General features: G+C 46.5%; 1 protein-coding gene across 5 annotated transcripts in view; it reads left to right on the top strand.

Moving 5' to 3' along the window:
* Positions 1 to 23,533, top strand: part of LOC101150279 (major histocompatibility complex class I-related gene protein) — a 32,481-nt gene extending 8,948 nt beyond the window's left edge. The window contains exons 1-7 of one of the 5 annotated variants that reach the window (XM_004028002.5): positions 1,313 to 1,457; positions 1,880 to 2,067; positions 17,060 to 17,320; positions 18,019 to 18,294; positions 20,247 to 20,522; positions 21,585 to 21,689; positions 23,231 to 23,533. In XM_004028002.5, the coding sequence (XP_004028051.1) occupies positions 2,001 to 2,067; positions 17,060 to 17,320; positions 18,019 to 18,294; positions 20,247 to 20,522; positions 21,585 to 21,689; positions 23,231 to 23,271 (1,026 nt within the window). In that variant the 5' untranslated portion in view covers positions 1,313 to 1,457; positions 1,880 to 2,000 and the 3' untranslated portion in view covers positions 23,272 to 23,533. Of the gene's footprint in view, positions 1 to 1,312; positions 1,458 to 1,879; positions 2,068 to 17,059; positions 17,321 to 18,018; positions 18,295 to 20,246; positions 20,523 to 21,584; positions 23,118 to 23,230 lie in introns of those variants that run through there. The other 4 variants (XM_055367016.2, XM_019027480.4, XM_063710339.1 and 1 more) reach the window with 4 other exon arrangements.
* Positions 23,534 to 23,599: the final 66 nt, after the last annotated feature.

Below are 23,599 nucleotides of genomic sequence, written 5' to 3'. Positions count from 1 at the left end.
CACACCATTCTCCTGCCTCAGCCTCCCGAGTAGCAGGGACTACAGGCGCTCACCACCATGCCTGGTTAATTTTTTGTATTTTTAGTAGAGACAGAGTTTCACCATGTTCCAGGATGGTCTCGATCTCCTGACCTCGTGATCTGCCTGCCTCGGCCTCCCAAAGTGCTGGGATTACAGGCGTGAGCCACCGCGCCTGGCCTCATACCTACTTTTTAATGTCAGTACAGCAGGTTATGGTATGGAATGCATTTTGGAACAAGATATTAACAAAAATTCAAAGGAACAAATACATGGCCATGGAATTCCAGTGCTGAGAGACATTTGGGAATATTGGGGGAGTTTTCCAAAAGAGAAATCCAGGTGACTGTATTTGTTAAATGAAAAGCAAAAGGAAAAACAATGTAAAGAAACAGAAAGGAAAGGAAGAGAGAAATACAAAGATCTGAGAAGAGAAGGTGCCAGGGGCCACTGAGAGACTGCCAAATGTTAATTTCATTATTTGGCTTCTTATTTTATTCTGGGTAAAGGTAGACCTATTAGTTTCCTGTTGCTGCTATAACAAATTACCACCAACTTAGTGGCTCGAACAATGCAAATTTATTCTTTCAAAGTTCTGGAGGACAGAAGTCCAAAAATGTGTCCTATCAGCTGAAATCAAAGTGTTGTGTTCCTTCTGGAGGCTCTAAGGAGAATCTGTTCCTTCTCTTTTCTAGTTCTAGAGGCCATCTGCGTTCCTTGGCTCATGTCCTTCTTTCAGCAATGGCATCACTCTGACCTTTGCTTCCATTGTCACATCTCCTTGACTCTGACCCTTTTGCCTCCCTCTAATAAGGCCCCTCTGATTACACTGGGTCCACCAGATAATCCAGGATAGCTCTCTGTCTCAAGATCCTTAATTTAATCATATCTGCCAAGGGTTTTGTTTTGTTTTATTTTGTTTTTGCCATTTAAGGTAATATATCCACAGGTTCTGGCGATTAGGTTGTGGACATCTTTGGGGCAGACAGTTCTCAACCTACCATACAAGAAAACCAGTACGTAAGGTTCTACTACCTACTAAATGCATCATAAACAGAACTTCTGATCCTTCAACAACTCTGTGAAATATATGACAGGATTTGCTTTTAAAGTTGAAGAAATCAAGCCTTGGTGCAATTTGGGATTCTGCCCATGATCATATAGTGGGGAGGCAAACCCAGGTCCCTGAACCCAACTCAAGCCTGCCTGCCTCATGGCCATGCCTCCATTCACCTCTCCCCTTCATGTCTACTTCCTCTTTCCTGTCTGGGCCTGTTCCCTAGCTCCCTGGACAAGCTTAAGCTGCTGTTTTCCAGCTTGTCATGTGCTCCTTATGACAGTGTAGCCACAGCTTGATCTTGGGGATTGCTGATTGAGCAAGCTGAGTGGCTGCCCCTCAGAATCTTCTGTTAGGCCTTTCTCTTGCCTTCTTTTATTCAGTAAGTGTTTTGAGCTTATTGTGCTGGGTGCTAGAGTAGCAGGGAGGACAGACCTAAGTTGAAGATTACGGGACAATCTAAGTGACACCTGCTATCTCAGACAGAGACTACAGCATCACAGGGAGCCAGAGCAGGGAGTTCCAAGCCCTGGGAACTGTGACTCTTGCTTACTGACCCTTAAGCAAAATTCTAAGCTCCAGGGAAGCAGAGGCAGCAGCTTGAGCTCCCTGATTGACCAGATATGATTAATCTTTGTTTCTCTGTGCTTTGAACATGACTATGCTCCATAAATATTTAAAAATTGGGAATAGGGTGAAGATAGATACACCAAAAGGAGCAAGCAGTGTCTGAAACCAGCAAAGACTTAAAAGTTACCGAAGAAGATGTTCATGCTTTCATTTTATCTTTTTTTTTTAACCTAGCAACTGATGACACTGCATATTTTCCCCTGTTCTTATTGGGAGAAGGCCTTGTGTGTCACCAAGAGGTTCTCAGAAGGGACCTGTCAGTTTTTGGTTAAAAGAACCCGGAAAGAGAAGGACTATGGGGGAACTGATGGCGTTCCTGTTACCTCTCATCATTGTGTTAATGGTGAAGCACAGCGATTCCCGTGAGTATCCCACGTCCTCTTCTCTCCTAACTCCAAAGTCGAGGCGAGACAGCCTAGAAGGTACAGCTTTTCTTCCTAAAACTTGTGGTGAAAAATATAGAAGCCAGGGGCAGAAACGTGTATGTATTACACTCAGGACTCCAGGAGCAATGGATTACCTGAACAGTTTCCCAGTTCATATTTGTAGGATTTTGATGTCACCACCTTCTGAGGGAGGGGGAGCCGTTCTAGAAAGACTCTGGAACTTCCTCACTTTCCCTCTGAGCATGGCCTCCTTTCTTTTCTGCTCATATTTTTTCTTTTACTTTTGTTTCTCCTCTTTTCTAACTTCCAGAGTCTCATGAGGATGTAGTCAGAGTTTCAGGGGCATTAACAGTGGAGTAGATCCATTGTTCAGGTTTATTTATGTTTTTCCTCCTCAACACAAGCCCTACCTGTAACAAAAGATCCAAGAAAGATAAAACCATGGCTCTGGGTTTGTTTACTGACTGTGAGAAATATTAATCAAGTAGAAGGGAGAGTTTTTCATTATTCGGGGAGCTCAAGTCACTGGGGAAGCAAATGCCTTCTGTTGCCTCAAACAGGGGAAAGGGCCCATGGGCTAGAACCACCAGGCTTCTCTGCCCTAGGCACTTGCTCTCTGGGCTGAGGACTGGTACTGGTGGGCAGTGTCCAGAACTTAGACTTGGCCACCACCATAGGTGTGACTGATGAACATGAGAGGAAGGAGTTCTTTCAAATCACCCATGCATATAGAGAGTGGAATGACTGACCATGGAGATTTGGAAGGGCGAGGGGGGTGGATGATGAGAAATTACTTAATGGGTACAATGTGTGTTACTTGGGTGATGGATACCTTAAAGCCCCAACTTGACCACTACACAATCTATGCTATAACAAAATTGCATGTGTACATCATAAATTTATACAAATAAAAAAAATTTAAATCATACGGCTGGGAGTGGTGGCTCACACCTGTAATCCTAGCACGTTGAGAGGCTGAGGCAGGCGGATCACTTGAGGTCAGGAGTTTGAAACCAGCTTGGCCATCATAGTGAAACCCCATCTCACTAAAAATACAAAAAATTAGCTCAGCACACCCATCTCTACTAAAAATACAAAAAATTAGCTGTGCACAGTGCGCACCTGTGATCCCAGCTACTCGGGAGACTGAGGCAGGAGAATCACTTGAACCCAGGAGGCGGAGGTTGCAGTGAGCCGAGATCATGCCACTGCACTCTAGCCTGGGTGACAGGGTGAGACTCCATCTCAAAAAAAAAAAAAATCCATGTATTAATTGTTCAAATATTGATTCATGGCCTACTATGTGCCAGGCACCCTGGGGGATATGGCAGCGAACAAGACAAACATAGTCTCTGCTTCCATGAAAATTTAACCCAGAAAGTGTCATCATTTATGGGAAAGATTGGGGGTGAGGGTAAGAGGCAGAAGATGAAAGAGGAAAGGAGGAGAAAGGTAAAGGGTGATATTTTTGGAAATAATAAAGCTTATATATTACCTGCATGTGATTCTCAAATAACTCTCCAATAATATGGAATAATATTCCTTAAACATATTATCTCCTATGACAATCTCACTGACTATTTGTGGTAGGTGAAGAAAATATCCCCATTTAAAGATAACGCCTAGATTTTTCTCTAGGCCTAGAGAGTGACCACACTCACATAAGGAGCAACCTGAAGGAGACTGCAGATCTTCTGGCCCTCGGTCCAGGGCTGTTCCACAATGTCATTGCTCCTTTGGGTGTGAAGACTTGTCACTTTGATAATTAGGGGGACAGGAAATAAAACAAGTAAGTTATAAAGGCAAGGGAAGGTCACTTGGTGCTGGCTGTTCTCCTTCTGACTCCTTAGAGTGCATCCTTCTCTGTTCTGTTCTGTGTCCTTGAGGCTGACTGCTAGACTGCATCACCTAGACTCTCTTGCAAGCTGATTTCTGCTTGGGTTCATACAATGGGAGACACTGAAAGGAGAGAGGTCAGAGAGCAGGGAGGAAAGAGAGGCTGGGATACATCTTTCTTGCTCCTTCCCCACTTTCTGTGATGTCTTTGGCAGTAGCTGTGTTCTTCTGTAATGCTGTCTTCCCTGAATAACCCCTTCTTCATGGTTCCAGCTCCCATTGGGCTTCAGTAACGGTATTTCCTATTCTTATCTCTTAAGCCCTAGGGGTGATAATGGCTTCCCATAGTTGTTAGCCTGCAGATGCCCATCATCCTTGTTTGTTCCGTTAACCTTGACCATATCTCTGCAAGGAGTCCCTTCATTAAGGTCTCCTCACGTGACCCATCTGGCTTGAAGGCTGTTTCCTGCTAGGACCCTAACTGAACATTCCTGGGCTTTGAGGGATATTGGCTGGAAAAGGATATGAGATTATGAAAAAAGACTCAGTCTACTTGATATTTATGCCTAGTGCTAGCCCTGAATGGGAGCTATATACCAGTAATAAATGGGGAAACACAGGGAAGAGATACTGCAGGGTTGTGGGTCATTACTCCAGGAAATGTCAACATAACTCCAATATCACTTCCAGTGTGTTGCTTTCATCAACTCCACAGCCTGCAGTTGACTCCTCCTTCCTTTGTGCTCCCATAGCTCCTGTTCACAGTTCTATAATTTTCCATTTACAAAAATCTTCCGTTTGAGGCTCTCCTTAAAGACAGAAAGAGATATCTTCATTTTTTTCTTATTTCTCTGGTACTACCTAGTGCCCAACAGGCACTTAGTAAATGTTTGCTGGGTGAATTTATGTTCGGAGGTAATGTCCCTAAAAAATCACAGTTATTTGACTGGGAGCCATAGAGAGCTCGGGCAGTAATAACGACTGCAAATTCAAAACTGTGGCTTACTGTAGTTGCAGGATTTGTATTAAAAAGGTGTTTCATGCTTTTACAACTCATCCTGTTCTTCATTTCAGCCTGTGTGAAACTGTGAATTGGCGATATGGGTGGGTGTAATCAGACTGGGGGCTGGCATGAGATTTCTCATGCATTGCCATATGTGATTTGTGTGTTTCATCTCGACATAACCAAGGTCAGTCTCTTGATATTGCTCATAATTTTATGGCTGTATAAATCTGCTATATCAATCTACTTCATGAATGGTGGAGTCCTTCACAGGCGAGGTCTGATGATGGATAAGCTCCCTAAGCTGCCAACTGGGTTAGTGTTAAAAAACAGACTTGCATATTATCTGCTTAGAAGTGACCTTGAGTTCAAAGAGTTAGCATGAGAAAATATGGGCTTTTTCTGTAGACTTTATTAGATAGACTTCAGTCTGTTTCCATGGAGCTGTTGCCAAGGTACATGCCATAGAAATTTCTCCAAGACAATGTTTCACTCCCCTAAGGCCCTCTTCTTAATTGGCGTTGAATCTATCTAAACTTGAGAAATTCAACTAATTTGTAGATTTTTCTTTTGACTAGTTGAAATATCTGTCTATTCTCACTTGACCTCAATCCTCTTACCCCACAGTATTTATTGCTAAGAGCTGGAAGAAAGGAGCCTAAGTTAAAGATCAAACACATGACTCTTTGAACACTTATTTTAGGGAACTCAAATTGAGAAAGATGACAAAGGATGTTTTTTCTGATGTCTGAATTTATATTTATCGGGGAAAATCTTTCAAGAGTATACATATTAAGTCACATTTTGTTATAACTTCAAAGGATCATTTTAGAAGAATAAAATTTATAAAATCGGGATTTTCTGGGAAACATGAGACATGTAGTCATCATTGTGTACAGAGAGTACTGAGGGAAAAAAGACACCAGAGCTCATTCATTCATTTTCCAAAACTCCACATAGTCCTACAGGGCTCACTTTCTTACTCCATTCACATCTCTGCTCAAATGCCACCTGCTGTGGTCCCTCTATCTAAAAGATCAGGCCTTCTCCTCTCCACACTCTCTTTTCTCTGCTTTACTTTTCTTCATAATCTTTATCTCCACCTGACCTTGTATTATATATGTATTTATTGCCAATCTCCTGTCTAGAAATTATCTCAGAGGGCTGGGACTTTCATGTGTTCATTGCTGTGTTTCCAGCAGCTAGGACTGTGCTTACTGGACATTCAGAAAAGAACATACCTATATGAAGTGAGACATTGGCAACCTTCAAAAGGGTAGCCTCAGAAGAGTAGCTCACAAGCCAAACTTGTCACAGTCGCCACTTTTATGCTCTAAGTTCCTGTAGTTAGTTAGACATGTCATTAGGAGAGGGGACTAATGGTTCTTGCTGCACATAGAACCATCCATGAACATGGCCTGAGATGTGTCCAAAGGTCCCCTTAACTAAAAATATTGCCACCTACTTCTCCCCTCATTCCCACGATGCTCGAAATTCCAAAGAGTCATTCCCAGGAATCATAATCATTTTGACCTTATTAAGGCATTGGACTACTTTGAGAGAGCCAATAAATAATCAGACTGTCTTGACCTGGTTATCCAGTCAGGACTCACGGCCACCTGTGTGTAGGAAGGTCTGGAGCCTGTGGCCCTAGGGACTGGGAAATCAGAGGCAGTGAGTCATCCTTGACACAAGGGGGCGGGAGAGAGCAGTGATAATCCAGGGGCTACAAGCCGGGCCTGGGAAGCTTCCCCTACACTAGGGAGGGTTGGGTAGTCTCAAGGTAGAGGGACTTCCCATGGAGAGATCACAGTGTGATTCCTGGTTCCTTCACTTATGGATTCTGAGGATGATCTTGGGCAATTAATCTCTCTGCACCTATTTTCTTTTCTTTTTTTTTGAGATGGAGTTTTGCTCTTATTGCCCAGGCTGGAGTGCAATGGCGTGATCTCGGCTCACTACAACCTCCGCCTCCTGGGTTCAAGCGATTCTCCTGCCTCAGCCTCCCAAGTAGCTGGGATTACAGGCATGCACCACCACACCCAGCTAATTTTTTGCATTTTTAGTAGGGACAGAGTTTCTCCGTGTTGGCAAGGCTGGTCTTGAACTCCTGACCTCAGGTGATCTGCCCGCCTTGGCCCCCCAAAGTGCTGGGATTACAGGCATGAGCCACCACACCCGGCCTCTCTGCACCTATTTTCTATCTGTGGGTTGGAATTATAAGACCTACCTCAAAAGTTTGTTAGAAGAATAAGTGAAACCCATGCTTATCAAGGGCTTAGAATGGTACCTAACACAAGGTATGTGCTCAATAAACAAATACAGTTGTGATGACTATGATTAAGATGCTGCTGCCCTTTATGCCTCATTGAAGGCCCATCTGATCTGCCACCTCCTTGGAACATTTCCCAGTGGATCCCTTCTCATGGGACCACGGTCTCTCTTCTCCTAGTGGGTGGAGCACTCCATTGGTACTCTTTTCTGGCGCTTGCTGCTTGTTGCTGTGTGTGGTGGAATTGCATTTATTTGTTATGTGCTTTAGCTCCCCAATAATACTGTAAGTTCCTGGAGGAAAGAGCTGGTATTTGATTTGTTCTTCTCTTCCTAACATTGCCTCCAATTCCTTGTACATAGTAGACACTAAATAAATAAGAATTGCCCCCATGAGGCCGGGCGCGGTGGCTCACGCCTGTAATCCCAACATTTTGGGAGGCTGAGGTGGGTGGATCACCTGAGGTCATGAGTTCGAGACCAGCCTGACCAACATGGTGAAACCCTGTCTCTACTAAAAATACAAAAATTAGCTGAGTGTGGTGGTGGGCGCCTATAATCCCAACTACTCCGGAGGCTGAGGCAGGAGAATCGCTTGAACCCAGGAGGCAGAGATTGCAGTGAGCAAAGATCATGCCACTGCACTCCAGCCTGGGTGTCAGAGCGAGACTCCATCTCAAAAAAAAAAAAAAAAAAGAAAAAAGAAAAGAAAAATTGCCCTCATGGATGAATGTGTGAAAACACTTCATCACTTATTTTACAATCCAGTGATTTTCACAGCCTTTTGTAAGAATGGCCCAACTGGTTAATGGACAGGTTAAAGGGAACATGATTTAGAACTATCAAGTAGCCATTGCACCTAGCCTAAGAGTTTTTGGTTGTGTCTTTCAGGTTCTCCAGCAGTATCTGTCAGAAGCTGATGAGACTGGGCAGGAGATGCCCTTTGAGAAGTAGCTTGACTGGTTTAGACAGAATACCAAATTCTAAATTGTATATTTCAGCTTAATAATTGAGTTGATGCTGATGATCTATCTGTTCATGGAAAGGGAGAGAGAGACTTAATTTCAAAATTATTAGGGCGAGAAAAGAGAAATGGAAGATTAGATCAAATGATATGAAACTGCCATTTTTATAGGTCAAAAATGGTCAAATATTGGCCTTTCCAAATGATTCGAAATCTGATTATGTCTGCAACAAATCCTGGTGGGATATAAATTATCACAAGTTTTAATGTACTAGGAGAGAGAGGGTACCTGGACTTTTCCTCATCTTTTCTGTTGTGAGTTACTGACTGAACATGTGTCAATCAACTTCCCACCACAGCAGAGGTAACATTTTAAAGGCCCAGCTAAGGAGCAAGCATGACTTGTTCCTGTGGAGGCACCAGATGGGTAACTGGGCCCATGGCAAATGAAAAGGAGGGGACTGTGATGTCCTGGAGCAGAACCACGCTGGGCTGAACCAGTGGTGGATGGGTGTGACTGAAAAAGCAAGTCCAGCCTTTGGGTGCCTGGACTTTGAAGTCAAGGCTGGCTGGTGGAGAACAACTGTTTCAAAACCAGGAATCAGAATTAGATTGAAGTTAAAAAAAAAAAAAAACAAAAACCCAGAAAGAAAGAAAGACACAGCCAGGCACGGTGGCTCATGTCTGTAATCCCAGCACTTTGGGAGGCCAAGGCAGGGGGAATCATGAGGGAGGAGTTCAAGACCAGCCTGGCCAACATGGTGAAACCCCATCTCTACTAAAAATACAAAAAATTAGCTGGGTGTAGTGGCAGGCGCCTGTAATCCCAGCTACTTGGGAGGCTGAGGCAGGAGAATTGCTTGAACCTGGGAGGCAGAGGTTGCAGTGAGCAGAGATTGTGCCACTGCACTCCAGCCCGGGTGACAGAGTGAGACTCTGTCTCAAAACATAAATAAATAAATAAATAAAGACACAATACTTACTTGGACAGTATTGTCAACAGACCATATTTCTCTCTACCTCTTTTAACTTCAGATAATGCAAATTCTTGTGAAAATTACATTTTTATAAGAAAGCAAAGTTACATGAATTGTAAATATTATGTTTGGAGATGATGCTGGTGATACTTAACTGGAATAAATCCTGCTATTGGGCACTAATGCCCCAAGTTGTTAATACTGGAGGTTTTTTTGCTTGTTGGCATCTATCAGGAATGTAGACCTCAGAGATCATAAAAATAGAAAACCCAGATTCCAAGGGATGTTCTACACCAACCCAGCTTAGCTCAGCAACACAGCGTCTTTTTTTCTTCCTTCTTTTTTCTCCTTTCCACATTCTCTGTCTGGAGTCTGCTCTCCGTGGGGTTTTTTTCCCATGAATAACTATGGAAGTGATTCCTCCCTCTTTCTTTTCCCCTCACTCCCTCAACTCCAGCCACAGGCCTTTGTACTGCTCCTGGAATGTGCCAGGCATGTTCTTTCCAGGGGCCTTTGCATGGCCCTTCTTGTCCAGACTGCTGTCCCCAGACACCTGCCTGTCTCCCCAACTCCTTGCAGGCAATTGCTCAGAATTCAGCTTTGTGGGAGATCTTCCTTAATACGCCTTCCTTTTTTAAATAGTGTTGCCCATTCCTCTTTGCAGTTTTATTTTTCTTCACTGTACTTTAAAAAAATTATATATTTTATTTTCTAGTCTGTCTTCTCCCCTTCCCCCGACTAGGGTGTAGACTCCATGAGGGCAGACATTTTTATCTGTTTGGTCTGGTACAAGCTTAGGGCCTAGAAGAGTGGCTGGCACAGAAGAAGCATTGGATATACAAATGAATATTAAGGAAGTGTGAGAACTAATATTCACAACTTGTTCCTCCTTTTGGGGCCTCCTTCTTTAGACAGTTGTGTACCTCCAGTGTAGCCACAAAACTTTCCAGATGTGAAAAAATAGAACTATTTCAAAATCAATTGCAGAATATATATAGTACCTTTTGCAGATCCCAGATTGCAGTTCAACTGTCCATTCACCAGCCTTCCCTTGAATCAAAGATGATTTTTTTTTTTTTTGAGATGGAGTCTCGCTCTTGTTGCCCAGGCTGGAATGCAGTGGCGCGATCTCGGCTCACCACAACCTCCACCTCCCAGGTTCAAGCGATTCTCCTGCCTCACCTCCCGAGTAGCTGGGATTACAGGCATGCGCCACCATGCCTGGCTAATTTTGTATTTTTAGTAGAGACGGGGTTTCTCCATGTTGGTCAGGCTGGTCTTGAACTCCTGACCTTAGGTGATCCGCCCACCTCGGCCTCCAAAAGTGCTGGGATTAGAGGCGTGAGCCACCGCACCCGGCCAAATCAAAAATATTTTTTAGGCCAGGTGCGGTGGTTCACGCCTGTAATCCCAGCACTTTGGGAGACCAAGGCAGGCAGATCACCTGAGGTTGGGAGTTCAAGACCAGCCTGGCCAACATGGCAAAAACCCGTCTATACTAAAAAAAAATACAAAAATTAGCCGGGCGTGATGGTGGGCACCTGTAATCCCAGCTACTTGGGAGGCTGGGGCAGGGAGAATTGCCTGAAGCAGGGAGGCAGAGGCCGCAGTGAGCTGAGATCACGCCACTGCACTCCAACCTGGGCAACAGAATGAGACTCTGTCTCAAAAAAGATCCAGGTTAAATAGATTCATATTCATTTCAGCATATTTCATTATTCCAAACCACAGAAATAAAGTGTTTCACCAACAATTTAATTCACCCAATATTTACCAAGCTACTACCATGTGCCAAGCTCCCTGTGCTAAGCTTTGCAGGAAATACAAAGGAAAAAAGCAAAGTCCCTGTTCTTAAGTGCTTTAAGATTGAGAAGCAGGTAGAAGGTAGTAAGCAGAGGGAAACAGAAGGCAGAATCTGGTAGCTATTGGTTTTACGACAGAACTCATGCTCTGATGCAATCTCTGGCTCTTGTTTGCATAAGAACCAACACTTTTATGAAGAGGCTCTCATGACTACCCCAGAGGCTTCCACTGTCTTCCCTCCCAAGCCAAGCCCTCACCCACCACAGGAAGGGAAAGGGGAAGTAAAAGGTCAAAGCAATACAAGGGACATTGGGACCTTATGCTGCCCCAGCCTGTGGGAGGCCAGCCTCCATCCTGTTCAGTATTGCAGCTGACATGCAGGATAACACCTGCGAGGGAGGAGCCCATGGGGCGGGGATACCTACTCTGAACCCTGCCAAACTGCTACACCCCAGCTCCAGGATCAAGGAGAAAGAAGTGCTAACAATGATTTTAATTGCTGGGCGTGGTGGCTCACATCTCTAATCCCAGCACTTTGGGAGGCCAAAGTGGGAGGATCACTTAAGGCCAGGAATTTGAGACCAGCCTGGGCAACATAGACCCTGTCCCTATTAAAATGAAGTGGTGACATGTGCTTGTAATCCCAGCTACTCAGGAGGCTGAGGTGAGAGGACCACTTAAGCCCAGGAATTCAAGGCTACAGTGAGCTGTGATCATGCCGCTGCACTCCAGCTTGGGCAACAGAGCAAAACCCTGTCATACACACACACACATATGCACACACATACACACACTAACTAGTACAATCAGTTGCTCTGGGAGATACCTCTCAGGGCCTCTTGTTTTTCCTAGTACGCAAGGTAAGGGTACCCTGGCCTTGGGGTGGTCAATTCTAAAAGATAACCTGCACATTATGAGTTATTTCATAAGCAGTTTTAGAGAAAAGAAAAATATAAACAAACTTGTAGCACAGAAGCTAATCCAACTATTTTGTGAGCTGATTTTTTTTTTGTCTGATCTTTTTTTTTTTTTTTTTTGAGACAGAGTCTCACTCTGTCGCCCAGGCTGGAGTGCAGTGGCGTGATCTCGGCTCACTGCAAACTCCGCCTCCCGGGTTCACACCATTCTCCTGCCTCAGCCTCCCAAGTAGCTGGGACTACAGGTGCCTGCCACAACGCCCGGCTAATTTTTTGTATTTTTAGTAGAGACGGGGTTTCACCATGTTAGCCAGGATGGTCTCGATCTCCTGACCTCATGATCCGCCCGCGTCGGCCTCCCAAAGTGCTGGGATTACAGGCGTGAGCCACTGCGCCCGGCCTGATCTTTTTTCTTCACTATATGCTTATAAATGAGGAGGAAGGAATGAATATCATTAAGTGGTATTCACCCTTGCAAGATTCTCTATAGTGGCAAGGGCCGGGTTAGAAGATCTGAATGTAGGGGAGGTCCTAAAGGTGATGGCAGCAGCAGGGTGGGCAATCTGGAAAGACTGGGGAAGTGTTGTGTAGTACAGCTCTTAGACACAGGCAAGAGAAGCCCCCAGATATGGCCCCACATTCAGAGAGCCCCACTCTGGCCCTCTGCTACCCACATCCCTTCCCACAGAGCAAGGAGTGCGTGAGGCTGAGGGGAGGTGGTAATCCTGTGTCTGGGCCCCTCCACTCTAGACCAGACTCCAGGCACCCAGGAACCTGGAGTTACCCACTCAGCTGACTCAGAGCTGCTGAGGTTTACACAACAAACTCTCACTTTGGCCCATCCTCCTAAAGGTGGACTGGCTGCCCATGAGGGCCTTGCTAGGCCTGAGGGGTGGCCAAGAGGTGGGAGGATCACTTAAGCCCAGGACAAGCTCAGACAAGAGGCAGTTTGTGGCTGAGCCTGAATAAAAAAGTAGAGGTGTTTAATTGTGGGAGGCCCTTGGCAGTGCTGGAAGGAGCAAGAAACAGGAAGAAAAAGAGGTGAGTCTCAGGCTGAGGGCCGGGGACTGGAGGGGGACACCAGCTTTCTCTGTGCCGCCCCATTCAGGCCCAGAACTTCACACAGTGTGAGATTTTTTAATTTGAACTTGGTCTTCGAAGCCATACAAAGGGCAATCTCTCAAGGTGGGGGGATAGAACATATTTCACAATTTGTTAGACTGATTTATTCCTTTTAAATATCTGGATCTCTGGTATGTGAGCCTCCATCTGTCACCTCAATTTAGCCATGAAATTTTAGGGATGATCCTGTTTTAGGGATGAAATGTTTTTGGAGGTGGGTTTTGAGGACTGGGAAGGATTTAGATGGATCAGAATGGCAGGAGATAACAGGACAAAAGGCTTGGACATGGGCATCTGCAGACACCGGCAGGCAGAGTAGGGGAAGAAAGCCATTGTGGCTGCATACCTTCTATTTGCCAGCTTTTGGGGATGGTATGGGGTACGTAGCCTTCTCAGCCTGGGCTCCACCTCCCAGGCATCGCCTCTGCCCGTGACGCCTGTCGCTGTGCTGCAGACGTCCCAGGCCATTTGCTTCCCACGCACGCCCCGCCTTCTCGCAACTCCTGCTTGCACATGTGGTCTCTGCCCTGCTCCCCCTGCCCTCCCTCCTGCATCCCCTCCCAGCCCCTCTGCCTACTCACCTCCTACCTGTCCCTGAGACCTCCCTAAGATATCACCTTCTCTGGAAGTCTCTCCTGAGGGCCCACACCAGCTTGGATCCCATAACACTGAGAGGTGACAGCGTGCTGGCAGTCCTCACCGCCCTCGGTCGCTCTTGGCGCCCCCGCTGCCTGGGCTCCCACTTTGGCGGCACTTGAGGAGCCCTTCAGCCCACCGCTGCACTGTGGGAGCCCCTTTCTGGGCTGGCCAAAGCCGGAGCCCGCTCCCGCAGCTTGCAGGGAGGTGTGGAGGGAGAGGCGCGAGCGGGAACCGGGGCTGCGGGCGGCGCTTGCGGGCCAGCTGGAGTTCCAGGTGGGCGTGGGCTTGGCGGGCCCTGCACTGGGGGCAGCCGGCCCTGCCGGCCCGGGCAACGAGGGGCTTAGCACCCGGGCCAGCGGCTGCGGAGGGTGTACTGGGTCCCCCAGCAGTGCCAGCCCACCAGCGCTGCAGCTCGATTTCTCGCCGGGCCTTAGCTGCCTTCCCGCGGGGCAGGGCTTGGGGACCTGCAGCCCGCCATGCCTGAGCCTCCCACCCCCTCCATGGGCCTCTGTGCGGCCCAAGCCTCCCCGATGAATGCCGCCCCTGCTCCACGGCGCCAGTCCCATGACCACCCAAGGGCTGAGGAGTGCGGGCGCATGGGGCAGGAATGGCAGGCAGCTCCACCTGCAGCCCCGGTGGGGGATCCACTGGGTGAAGCCAGCTGGGCTCCTGAGTCTGGTGGGGATGTGGAGAACCTTTATGTCTAGCTAAGGGACTGTAAATACACCAATCGGCACTCTGTATCTAGCTCAAGGTTTGTAAACACCAATCAGCACCCTGTGTCTAGCTCAGGGTTTGTGACTGCACCAATGGACACTCTGTATCTAGCTACTCTGGTGGGGACTTGGAGAACCTTTGTGTGGACACTCTGTATCTAGCTAATCTGGTGGGGACGTGGAGAACCTTTGTGTCTAGCTCAGGGATGGTAAACGCACCAATCAGTGCCCTGTCAAAACAGACCACTGGGCTCTACCAATCAGCAGGATGTGGGTGGGGCCAGATAAGAGAATAAAAGCAGGCTGCCCGAGCCAGCAGTGGCAACCCTCTCGGGTCTGCTTCCACACTGTGGAAGCTTTGTTCTTTCGCTCTTTGCAATAAATCCTGCTGCTGCTCACTCTTTGGGTCCACACTGCCTTTATGAGCTGTGACACTCATGGTGAAGGTCTGCAGCTTCACTCCTGAAGCCAGCGAGACCACGAGCCCACCGGGAGGAACGAACAACTCCAGACGCACCGCCTTTAGAGCTGTAACACTCACTGCGAAGGTCTGCAGCTTCACTCCTGAGCCAGCGAGACCACCAACCCAACAGAAAGAAGAAACTCCGAACACATCCGAACATGAGAAGGAACAAACTCTAGACGTGCCACCTTAAGAGCTGTAACACTCACCGCGAGGGTCCGCGGCTTCATTCTTGAAGTCAGTGACACCAAGAACCCACCAATTCCGGACACAACACCACCCATAATGCCACCTTGAAACCACTTTGTCTCCGTCAGGCCCTAAGCTTCTTGGACAAGCTGAGAGAAGTTCAATGTGGGAACAGCAGGGAGGGCCAAACAGTTTTGTCTCACTTTGGTTTACTTTTAACCCTTATTACAATCCTTATAACTAGTAAGTAGAAAAAGAATAAGAAAATGGTTAACAGCGGCGGTTTGACATAATAGGAAAAGCACTGTGCTTTAAAAAAAAAAAAATTTCGGCCGGCCATGGTGGCTCACACCTGTAATCCCAGCAATTTGGGAGGCCGAGGTGGGCAGATCATGAGGTCAGGAGTTCGAGACCAGCCTGACTAACATGGCAAAACCCTGTTTTTACTAAAAATACAAAAATTAGCCAGGCATGCTGGCACATACCTGTAATCTCAGCTACTCAGTAGGCTGAGGCAGGAGAATCACTTGAACCCAGGAGGCAGAGGTTGCAGTGAGCCAAGGTCACGCCACTGTACTCCAGCCTGGGCAACAGAGTGAGACTCTGTCTCAAAAAAATAAATAAATAAATAGGCTGGGCACGGTGCTTCATTCCCGTAATCCCAGCACTTTGGGAGGCCAAGGCAGGCGGATCACGAGGTCAGGAGTTTGAGACCAGCCTGGTCAATATGGTGAAACCCCATCTCTACTTTAAAAATATACAAAAATTAGCTGGGCATGGTGGCACGCACCTGTAGTCCCAGCTACTCAGGAGGCTGAGGCAGGAGAATCACTTGAACCCAGGAGGCAGAGGTTGTAGTAAGCCAAGATCATGCCACTGCACTCCAGCCTGGGCGACAGAGTGAGACTCTGTCTCTAAAAAATAAAAAATAAAAAATAAATAAAATAAATAGGCCAGGCGCGGTGGCTCACGCCTGTAATCCCAGCACTTTGGGAGGCCGAGGTGGGTGGATCACGAGGTCAGGAGTACAAGACCAGCCTGGCCAAGATGGTGAAACCCTGTCTCTACTAAAAATACAAAAAAATTAGCCGGGCGTGGTGACGAGTGCCTGTTATCCCAGCTATTCCGGAGGCTGGGGCAGAGAATTGCTTGAACCCGGTAGGCGGAGGTTGCAGTGAGCCGAGTTTGTGCCACTGCACTCCAGCCTGGGCAACAGAGCAAGACTCCGTCTCAAAAAAATAAATAAAATAAAATAAATAAATAAATTTCGGCCAGGCGCAGTGGCTCATGCCTATAATCCCAGCACTTTGGGAGGCCGAGGTGTGCAGATCATGAGGTCAGGAGTTTGAGACCAGCCTGGCCAACATGATGAAACACTGACTCTACTAAAACTACAAAAAATTAGCCAGGCGTGGTGGTGTGTGCCTGTAATCTCAGCTACCTGGGAGGCTGAAGCAGGATAATCACTTGAACCCAGGAGGCGGAGGTTGCAGTGAACAGAGATCGTGCCATTGCACTCCAGCCTGGGCAACAGAGCAAGACTCCGTCTCAAAAAAAGAAAAAATGCTCAGTGCATGTGTTTGTGTGCCTGTGTGTATATGCCCACACGTGCATACACAGAGGTGGAGTGGGGGTCCTCATTTATTCACCAGAGGCTTCTTTGGTAAAAGAAGAAGGCTGCGTTATCAGGGTTTTCAAGCCTTCAGAATTCCCGAGGGCTCCCGCAGGGACAGCTCCCCCTGTATCCCTAATGAGTGGTCTTCTCCCTTCCCCCTACAACCATAGCAGCACTCTATATTTTGTCTACAAGTTGAGATTACCTATAAAATTCCATCCTGCATTTGCAAACCTGAACGAGAAAGGCTCCAAGTCACTGGTCTGGAGCTCTAAAGTCCTGTCCAGGCCCTGGTTCCTGGGTTCTGTGGTTCTGTAAGAGGAAATGGCAGCTGGGGCCTGGAGGCCTGGGTACAGCTGAGCAGGGAGCACTTGTGTGTGGCTAAATGAATGCAGTTGAAGGACCTGGATCATGTGGGACCCTACCTGTCTTCCTTCTTTGCCTCCTTTCCAGGGACGCACTCTCTGAGATATTTTCGCCTGGGCATTTCGGATCCCATCCATGGGGTCCCTGAATTTATTTCGGTTGGGTACGTGGACTCGCACCCTATCACCACATATGACAGTGTCACTCGGCAGAAGGAGCCACGGGCCCCATGGATGGCAGAGAACCTCGCGCCTGATCACTGGGAGAGGTACACTCAGCTGCTGAGGGGCTGGCAGCAGATGTTCAAGGTGGAACTGAAGCGCCTGCAGAGGCACTACAATCACTCAGGTGTGCATACGGCAGAGACAGACGCTTCCCCCATCCCACCCCAACCCGCAGAGACCCCTGGGCTGGCCTCCAATAAGTGGATGCTGAATTGCACCTGCTGTAGCTTTGGCAAAGCCTGAGAAATCAGGTTGGTGGAGTTCAGGGCCTCCCATCTGCCTGTGCATCTTCTGGACTGTCCCTCTCTCCCCCAGGAGCACTCTGTCATTTGCCCCACCCACTCTTCCCCATCTCTGTATCCATATCCGCATCCCATTTCCACTCCGGCTTCTGATATGCATCTCCTTTTCCATTCTAAATTTGCCCATTCTGTGTCTCACTTCCTGGTAGCCAGGCCTAGTGACTTGCTTATGCGTATCGACAGTAACTTTCCCAGGGGTATTTCTGGCTCCTGCATCTCTCTCCCTCCTCCACTGCAGTCAGAATAGCCACAAAGTTTATCAGTCATTCCCATTACAGGATAACTCCCCAAGGCGGGAATTAGCACACTCCTTTGACAGGCAGTAGGTACTTCACAGATACCTGCAGACAGGTGGGCTTCCATAAGGGGGACCTCCTGGGGACTCAGCGATGCCACGGCAGGCCTGGGGGGTGACATAATGTAGACCAAAGGATGCTTCCAGCCATGCCCCTGCTCCCAGCACTTGAGAGCCCACCTCTGTCTCTGTGTGGACCCCTCTGGGCTTGTGTGTGTGTTCCAGGGTCTCACACTTACCAGAGAATGATTGGCTGTGAGCTGCTGGAGGATGGAAGCACAACAGGATTTCTGCAGTATGCATATGACGGGCAGGATTTCCTGATCTTCAGTAAAGACACCCTCTCCTGGCTGGCTGTAGATAATGTGGCTCACACCATCAAGCAGGCATGGGAAGCCAATCAGCATGAGTTGCTGTATCAAAAGAATTGGCTGGAAGAAGAATGTATTGCCTGGCTAAAGAGATTCCTGGAGTATGGGAAAGACACCCTACAAAGAACAGGTAAAGAGAAAGAGAAGGCCTCATTCCCACATCGCCTGAACAACTGTTTTTATACGTAACTCTTTTAATCTAGGTTATATCCACTATATCCTGAAAGCCATCTCTTTAGTTGGCCTATTGTGATCTCATGGCTAGAGCCCCCACGAGAACTTTCCCTGGTTACTTTTGAGCGGCATCTTGACAAGATTTGACAGTTACCCTTGTCTTGACAGAGTGGAGTACCTCCAAGGGCACCTTGTTTTTTGGGATCTATTGAGGCAAATTCTTCCATTCCGTCAATGATAAGCTGGGAAATTCTTTGGGAGATATAGCAATTCTTACAAACTGTTTAGTTAACAAAGGGCTCACACACCACCAGTAGGAGTAAAAATCTGGATTTACCAAGACAAACAGAAGGTCTCTGCTTTACTAAAGGATTAATGAGGTTGGGCATGGTGGTTCATGCCTATAATCCTAGCACTTTGGGAGGCTGAGGCAGGAGGATTGCTTGAGGCCAGGAGTTTAAGACTGGCCTGGGTAACATTGTGAGACCCTGTCTCTATTAAAAAAAAAAAATTAGCTGAGCATGGTGGCACATGACTGTAGTCCCAGATACTCAGGAGGCTGAGGTGGGAGGATCTCTTGAGCCTGGAAGGTCAAGGCTGCAGTGAGCCATGATCATGATCAGCCTGGGTCACAGAGCAAGACCCTATTTAAAAAAAAAAAAAAGTATTAATGATAAGATTCCTTTCAGCAAAGAGCTCCTCTTATACCTTAAAGATATGATACAGTTGGTCAACTTTTAGTTCATACAGAACTTTTCATGTGTGATCTTGTTATTCAAAATTAATCACACCTGTATGATGCTACAGGAAACTCTTAGATACAATGTGTGTGGGAAGAGTATGGGAAGCTCCCCTCTCCAGGCCTCTGTCTACATTCAGTGTCCTAATGGATTTTCAACCTTTTGGTCAAAACACACTCCTAAAAAAACAAACAAACAAAAAAAAAAACAAAAGAAAAAACACATTCCTAGAAAAGGATCTTGGATTAATTTCTTACAGGCCCTATCAAAAAGCACAGTCCCTCCTAGTAGCATTTATTTTACTTTTAATGTTGGAAAGCCTTTTTCTACTACCAAATATCATGCCTCGGTAAAGAGACAAGGAAAGCATTGTTGGAGTGAAGGCTCTTCTCCGTATTGGGTTGGCTGATGATAAGGTGGGGGTCAGGAGGCAAGTCAGAGATGAGCAGGAAGCAGTCCCCCCAGACAGTGCCTTTGGTCTCGGTATGGCTGTTTGACCCAATTTCAGCAAGAAACATTAAGGACAGGACTGTAGGGAAAATTAAGAGTAGTCATGAGGAAGCAAGGTCACATGTGGATACTTCTTTGGTGTCACTGCTGGAGCCCTTCTATGATATCAGTTTCTTTGAAGGCACAACCATGGCATGATCTACTACATATGTTTGTACCTGATGGCAGTCATCAAAATGCCAGCGCAAGTACACAAGGCAATTCGGAGCCAAAACTGAGTAGGGATGGCTGTGTTATTTACGTGCACTAAACACAGAAATGAGAACAAGGAGTTCTAATCTCCAATCCATTGCTGACTTACTTATAGGGAACAGTCACTTACACATTTTGTGGGTCAGTTTTCCTTGACACATAAGGGTATTTCAAAGGTTACTAGTAAACAACCCCAGCACACTTTCCAAACAGTCAAAGCTGTATGACTTTCCCCCCTTTGAGGATGCAGCATGGGCCAACTCCACATTCTTCACTACCTAGCACCTTGCCATCATGGAAGGTACACATAAATACGTTTGTTGTTGATGAACCTGAGTTCTGGGTCATTCTTAGCTTTAGAAGTTTTCTGCAATAAAGAAAAATTAGGAAAGCCAGTTGCCAAGTTCTAATATTATACGCTCAGTACATAAGGCACTTTGATTTAACTTTAGCTTCTTCTTCCTAGAGCCCCCAGTGGTCAGAGTAAATCGCAAAGAAACTTTTCCAGGAGTTACAGCTCTCTTCTGCAAAGCTCATGGCTTTTACCCCCCAGAAATTTACATGACATGGATGAAAAACGGGGAAGAAATTGTCCAAGAAATTGATTATGGAGACATTCTTCCCAGTGGGGATGGAACCTATCAGACGTGGGCATCAGTTGAGCTTGATCCTCAGAGCAGCAACCTTTACTCCTGTCATGTGGAGCACTGCGGTGTCCACATGGTTCTTCAGGTCCCCCAGGGTAAGGACGGGGATCGTGGCTGTCTAGGGAGAGAGCCTGGAGAAAGGGGTGAGCAGGAAACCATGCTCCCTGCCAGGGAGGGGAGGATAGATCACTGCCTCACTCAGTGTGCCTTAGAATGGGTCTTTTAAATAAGTGGTTCTCACACTTTTTGGAACCAGGACGCCTTCATACTATAAAAATTATTGAGGACCCCAGAGAGCTTTTGTTGATGTGGGTTATATCTATTGCTATTTACTACATTACAAATTAAAAATTTAAAAATTAAACACGAACGGGTGCAGTGGCTCATGCCTGTAATCCCAGCACTTTGGGAGGCTGAGGCAGGTGGATCACTTGAGGTCAGGAGTTCGAGACCAGCCTGGCCAACATGGTGAAACCCCATCTCCACTAAAAATACAAAAAGTAGCCAGGCATGGTGGCGCATGCCTGTAATCCCAGCTCCTCAGGAGGCTGAGGCAGGAAAATCGCTTGAACCTGGGAGGTGGAGGTTGCAGTGAGCCGAGATCGCACCACTACACTCCAGCCTGTGCAAAGGGAGTGAGACTCCCTCTCAAAAAAACAAAAAACAAAAAACAAAAAAACACAACCCAGGCACAGTGGCTCACTCCTGTAATGCCAGTACTTTGGGAGGCTGACGCGAGTGAACTGCTTGAGCCCAGGAGTTCAAGACCAGCCTGGGCAACATACTGAGATCTCATCTCTACAAAAAACACAACAATTAGATGGGCATGATGGCATGCGCCTGTAGTCCCAGCTACTGAGGAGGCTAAGGTGGGAGGATCGCTTGAGCCCAGGAGGTTGAGGCTGCAGTGAGCTATAATGGCACCACTGCACTTCCACCTGGACGACAGAGTGAGACGCTGTCTCAAAAAAAAAAAAAAAATTAAACACAAGAAAACACAAGCAGATATTCCATTAGTGGTCAGATTGATGAGTGAGAAGCAACAGTAAGGAAAATGGTGTTGGGTTTCCTGATGATCACAGGGACAAAAGTCCCAGAAAGTTAACACAGAAGGGAAAGGGGACTTGTGGATTTTTTTCTCATTTGCTTGCTTTCAGAATCAGAAACTATCCCTCTTGTGATGAAAGCTGTCTCTGGGTCCATTGTCCTTGTCATTGTGCTGGCTGGAGTTGGTGTTCTAGTCTGGAGAAGAAGGCCCCGAGGTGAGAGGCACATGGAAGGGATCCAGGGGGCTGCAGACTCTCCTGCATCTCTCCAGTTTTATTTTCTGCACCTGCTGCTCCATCCTCCATTCAGAAATGGCTTGGCTCTCAGGCTGGGATCACAGGAGGACCAGGGACAACCCTCCCACCATGTAGGGGACACAAAGCATGGATAAAGCTTGCAGGGAGAGTGGTCTCTTTTCATAGGTGATGCCTGACATCAACAAACTAATACAACATCTGTCCAGGGGAACTGTCCCCCTAGAAGTTGGATGGGGATCTTGATTTGTCTTTTTCCAAACCATCTTTTTATTATTAATTACTATTGACTTCTGGGGCAGTGTCCTTTGTTTCAAGACTTCAGTCAATTTTCCCATTTTGACCACCATTCTTTCATCCCAAGCATGTGAAAGTCCTTTTCCTTGTAAATTCATTATTCAAAACATTAAATATGTAAGAGTAGATACCTTCAGGGAATGGGACTTAGAGTAAGGAAAAGGGGAGGAGAAGTAGGAGATATATAGGCTCTTGATAATGTGGAATAACATAAATTCATTCAGTAAGTATACATTAATGACCTACTGTGCTCCAGGCACTGTACTGGTTGCTGGGATATAACAATGAACAAGACAGATATGATCCCTGTTTTCATAGAGCTTACAATAGAGCCTGGTAAGGTTATCTCCTGCCTCTGGCTTCACTAATTGCTCAAATTGATCACAGGATAGTACCGATGAGACCATGCTTTGAACCCAAAGTGGACCAGAAGTTTGGTTTTCCTTCATAGACATAGACCTCAACTCCAATTCAGGTGATAACTGTACAAAAGCATGTTGTTAGATCAAAGTAAAACCAACCCCTTTACTAGAAAATCAGCTCAGAGGCCGGGCGTGGTGGCTTACAACTTGTAATCCCAGCACTTTGAGAGGCCGAGGCAGGCGGATCACTTGAGGTCAGGAGTTCGAGATCAGCCTGGCCAACATGGTGAAACCCTGCCTTTACTGAAAATATTAAAAAAAAAAAAAAATTAGCTGGGCGTGGTGGCACATGCCTGTAATCTCAGCTACTCAGGAGGCTGAGCCAGGAGAATCGCTTGAACCTGGGAGGCGGAGGTTGCCGTGAGCAAAGATTGCTCCATTGCACTCCAGCCTGGGCAGCAAGAGCGAGACTCTGTCTCAAAAAAAAAAAGAAAAGAAAAGAAAAGAAAAGAAAATCAGCTCAGAGAGTTAATGGGTCGTTAATGTTTTCTTTATAGATAAAGTACAGCACTAATCCTAATCCAATAAATGATAGTGAAACAAACAAAAAATTTTTTTACAATGACATCCCTCTCTCTAATTATACAGACTGTGAGTTCCTGCTTTTTATCTTATAGAGTTTACAAATTTGAACTGAAGTTTGTCAAGTACTAAGAGAATCTTGACAAAGCAAGCTAAAACTGTCGATGCCTGTTTCTCAGATTTTGCTGAACACTGCATACTTTATTTTTGAGCTGTGAGGAAACATTCTTGTAATCTGACTAAAAACCCCTTTCCTTTCAGAGCAAAATGGAGCCATCTACCTTCCAACACCAGATCGATGATTGCAGATCCCTCTTTTCCAGTTCTCCTTCCTCTAGGAGCCATGTTCTCCTCTGTCCCCCATAGACTCAAGCCTAGTGCTTGAAGGTCCTGACCACACCCACAGCATACATGAGCGTAATGGGGTTGAGCATTTATGGCAGCAACAGAGGAGCCACAAAATGTTCTTTGTTCTTTGGCTCCAAAAAGACTGTCAGCTTTCAGTCTCTTTTGATGGACTGTTTATCACAGTTGACTTTAAATACAGCTTGTCTCATGACACAACGCTTCCCTACATTCTATTTGTCAATGATGATTTGTGACTAATTGGAGATTCTCAGAGCAGGAAGG

Source organism: Gorilla gorilla, chromosome 1 (genome assembly GCF_029281585.2).
Source record: "Gorilla gorilla gorilla isolate KB3781 chromosome 1, NHGRI_mGorGor1-v2.1_pri, whole genome shotgun sequence".
Classification (NCBI taxonomy): domain Eukaryota; kingdom Metazoa; phylum Chordata; class Mammalia; order Primates; family Hominidae; genus Gorilla; species Gorilla gorilla.
This window is presented reverse-complemented; position numbering and strand designations above follow the sequence as displayed.